Source organism: Triticum dicoccoides, chromosome 2B, assembly GCF_002162155.2.
Source record: "Triticum dicoccoides isolate Atlit2015 ecotype Zavitan chromosome 2B, WEW_v2.0, whole genome shotgun sequence".
Lineage (NCBI taxonomy): Eukaryota > Viridiplantae > Streptophyta > Magnoliopsida > Poales > Poaceae > Triticum > Triticum dicoccoides.
The window spans coordinates 709509168-709512050 of record NC_041383.1 but is presented as its reverse complement, the minus strand read 5'-3'; the positions used below and the strand labels follow the sequence as shown (position 1 = coordinate 709512050).

Sequence of the window (2883 nt, the reverse complement as noted above, 5' to 3'; positions counted from 1 at the left end):
TCTCTCATGGTGTTTTCCTCACGAATCGATACATAATCTTCCAATTCCAAATATATAAGAAAACAAGAGCGTTTAGGTATTTCACATAAAGCAAGCACCAACATCATCAAACAAACAGGCCCCTTTAGTAGTTACAAATACTAAATTTTAAACTTCTCACGTCCACACTCTGCTCGGTGCTCTCGCCCTCGGCGTTACTATTTGTAGCTTAGAGATGGAGCAGCTTTATTACATCGGGAAGAAAGCACAAAAGAATCAAACTAGGGACATCATAATCATATATGATCCCTCTCAACTGATTCAGTTGTAGGCGTCAGGGTTGGCGATGAGGTAGGCCTCGGTGGCTTTAAAGATGGCGGTGACGGATTCCTTGGCCTTGGTGATTTCGTCATTCACCTCCACGCCTGGCAGCAGCTTGTACGTCGAGTCCACCTTCACGAAGCACCCTCCGTTGGCCGCCGGCTCCACCTTGATGTGCGACGTCGCAGTCTCGATCGCCGTGCCGATGCCGCCGCCCTCGACGAGGGTCGACTTGCACTCACACTTGTCCGTGTCCAGGAACTCAAGCCTCTCCTTCATGAGGGTAAAGGGCATGACTGCAAGAGCAAAGAATCGCGCATTATGCCGCCGCCTGACTGAGGTGACATGCGTGCATTGTATGTGGTGCATATGTATGTACCTGAGGTGAAGTTGAACTGCCTGACGCTGCCGATGCCGCCTTCGCCCTCCACGGGGTGGGCGCTGGCGACGATGTGGGGCGCGAGCTTGGGTGCCAGAGTGTGCCAGTCCATGACGCCGGCACAGAACAGGCGCGGTGCCGCGACCGACGACTCGATCTCGTGGGTCCAGCTGTTGGTGGAGGCCATTGCTGCGGTGATCAACTAGTTAAGATGGGCAGGTGCAAACGCTATGAGCTCAGTAAGAGCGTTGTGTTGCTAGTGCAAAGTAATTGTACAGTATGTTGCAGCGGCTGCTTGGTTGCCGAGAGCGTGCGCGGCGAGAGCTATAAATAGGCGTCCTGGAGAGCGGGGTTGGTGGCGGATGGGTCTGGTGAGGTCGCCGGTCGCCGAGTTTCCACGAGGGACAGCAGTTCAGACTTAATTATGCAGGCAGGGTTGGCACGGATGATGGATGGCACCCCTCGTGGCCCTCGTCGTCAACGTTTATTGATTCTGGTGTGCAATGAATGTGTTCCAGGGAGTAAAATACGGTAATGCCAAACGAAAATGATGGTGACAGGTGTGGTTGGCATATGGCATGGTTGGTGTCTGGTGGGAAAAGAAAACGCCACTCTTTCAGTGGGCTACATGTAGAAATATTTTTTTCTCAAATAATCAGAGATAAAAATTGGGGCCACATGTAGCTACCATCATGGGTAGTAAATTATTTTCGTAAGCAGAAAAGCTAGTACTCACAATGCTTGCCTTGCGTATTTTATGGATCTGTTGAGCTCATGTGTACACGTGTGTTTCTCTTAACAGTCCTGATTCTGGACTAACCGTACCATTCAAAAAAAAAACTTCATGTGACTTCCCCTCCTCTTTCATTGTGCACCTGTGCTTATGCTTGGTTGAGACCATGGGATAAAAAAAAAGAAAAACAGTTGTGTTTCCAGTGTGTCAAACAGATTGAGAGGGCTACTAGAGAGGGTGGTGGGTGAATAGGAGACTATAAAAATTTAGCTTAACTTCCAAATTTTTGGGTCAATGCGGATAAAGTAAGCTCTTTCTAATATGCAATTGCTGACGGGTGATCATCGAGATTGGAGCTATGATGCACCTTCTAGATTGTTTGCAAGGGTTAAAACACTCGAGACACACACGATAAGCGAATTACCCAGGTTCAGGTCATCGCGAGGTGTAATGCCCTACTCCGCTTATAGTGTTGTTCATATATTGATTTCTTAGATTCCTAAAAAAAGTCTTTCTCGACATATAAACTTCTTCCTTTTTTGCGCATAAGAGTGTTTAGGTATTTCACATGCATATAGACATATGTAACAGGTCGACACATAATCTTCCAATTCCAAATATATAAGAAAATAAGAGTGTTTATAGGTATTTAACGTAAGCAAGCACCACCATCATCAAACAATAGGCCCCTTTGGTAGTTACAAATACTAACTTTTATACTTCTCAAGTCCACACTCTCCTGCCCAAGGCCCCCGCGTCGCCCTCGTCTCGGGCGACTCGGGTGGCTCTTCAAACCCTAGCTGCCAGGGTCACCACCACCTCCCTCCCTTCCCTCCGCCGCCGCCGGAGGACGCCGCTAAGCTAAGCCCCGGGGCCGACGGCGGTGGCGGAGGCTCTCCTCCCTGGATCACGCCGGAGGGGGTGGGGTGGGACCCCCACGCGCGTGAGGGCGCAGCGGCGATATGATCCATGGCGGCGCGACGGCGTGCTCCGGGCGGAGGCCTTGGGAGGCGGCGCGGTTGCCTGGTGTCGAGCCAGCGGCGGTGACATGAAGAGGGCGCCGTGGAGGTCCGGGCTGTCAGGATCCTGGGGCGGCGGCCCTAGACGGCGGCCGCGGGTGAAGCTCGGGCTTTCCGCGGCGGCATAGCGTTGTGCAGTCCATATCCAAGGCGGATCTGCGTCGGCAATCTCGTGGTTTTGCCACGGATTGGTTCCGATCAGGGACGGTGATGAGCGTGCGGGATCGATCTCGACGGCTCTCGCGGATTGGCGAGGTGGGGTGGGAGTCCTCCTCCCAGGCTCCAGTGGTGGCGCATTCAGGCGGTGGCCGGTGTACCAGGGCTCCTACAGTGGCACTACTATTGCGGTTGGTCGCCGGATATAGGCGGTTAGATCTGGGGCTTAGAAGGCGGCCGAGACAGTGCACAGGTTGTCGGGTGGATTTCTTGGGACGGATCCAAGTGAAAACTTA

The 2883-nt window shown here is 52.2% G+C and overlaps 1 protein-coding gene across 1 annotated transcript; it reads right to left on the bottom strand.

Annotated features, from left to right (window-relative positions):
• Window positions 1-55: 55 nt before the first annotated feature.
• Window positions 56-974, bottom strand: LOC119365772 (pathogenesis-related protein 1-like). Its single transcript, XM_037631416.1, has 2 exons — window positions 680-974; window positions 56-596 (listed from the first exon to the last, which is right to left on the bottom strand). Exons 1-2 carry the CDS (start codon window positions 864-866, stop codon window positions 301-303), a joined length of 483 nt encoding a protein of 160 aa, XP_037487313.1. The 5' UTR covers window positions 867-974; the 3' UTR covers window positions 56-300.
• Window positions 975-2883: the final 1909 nt, after the last annotated feature.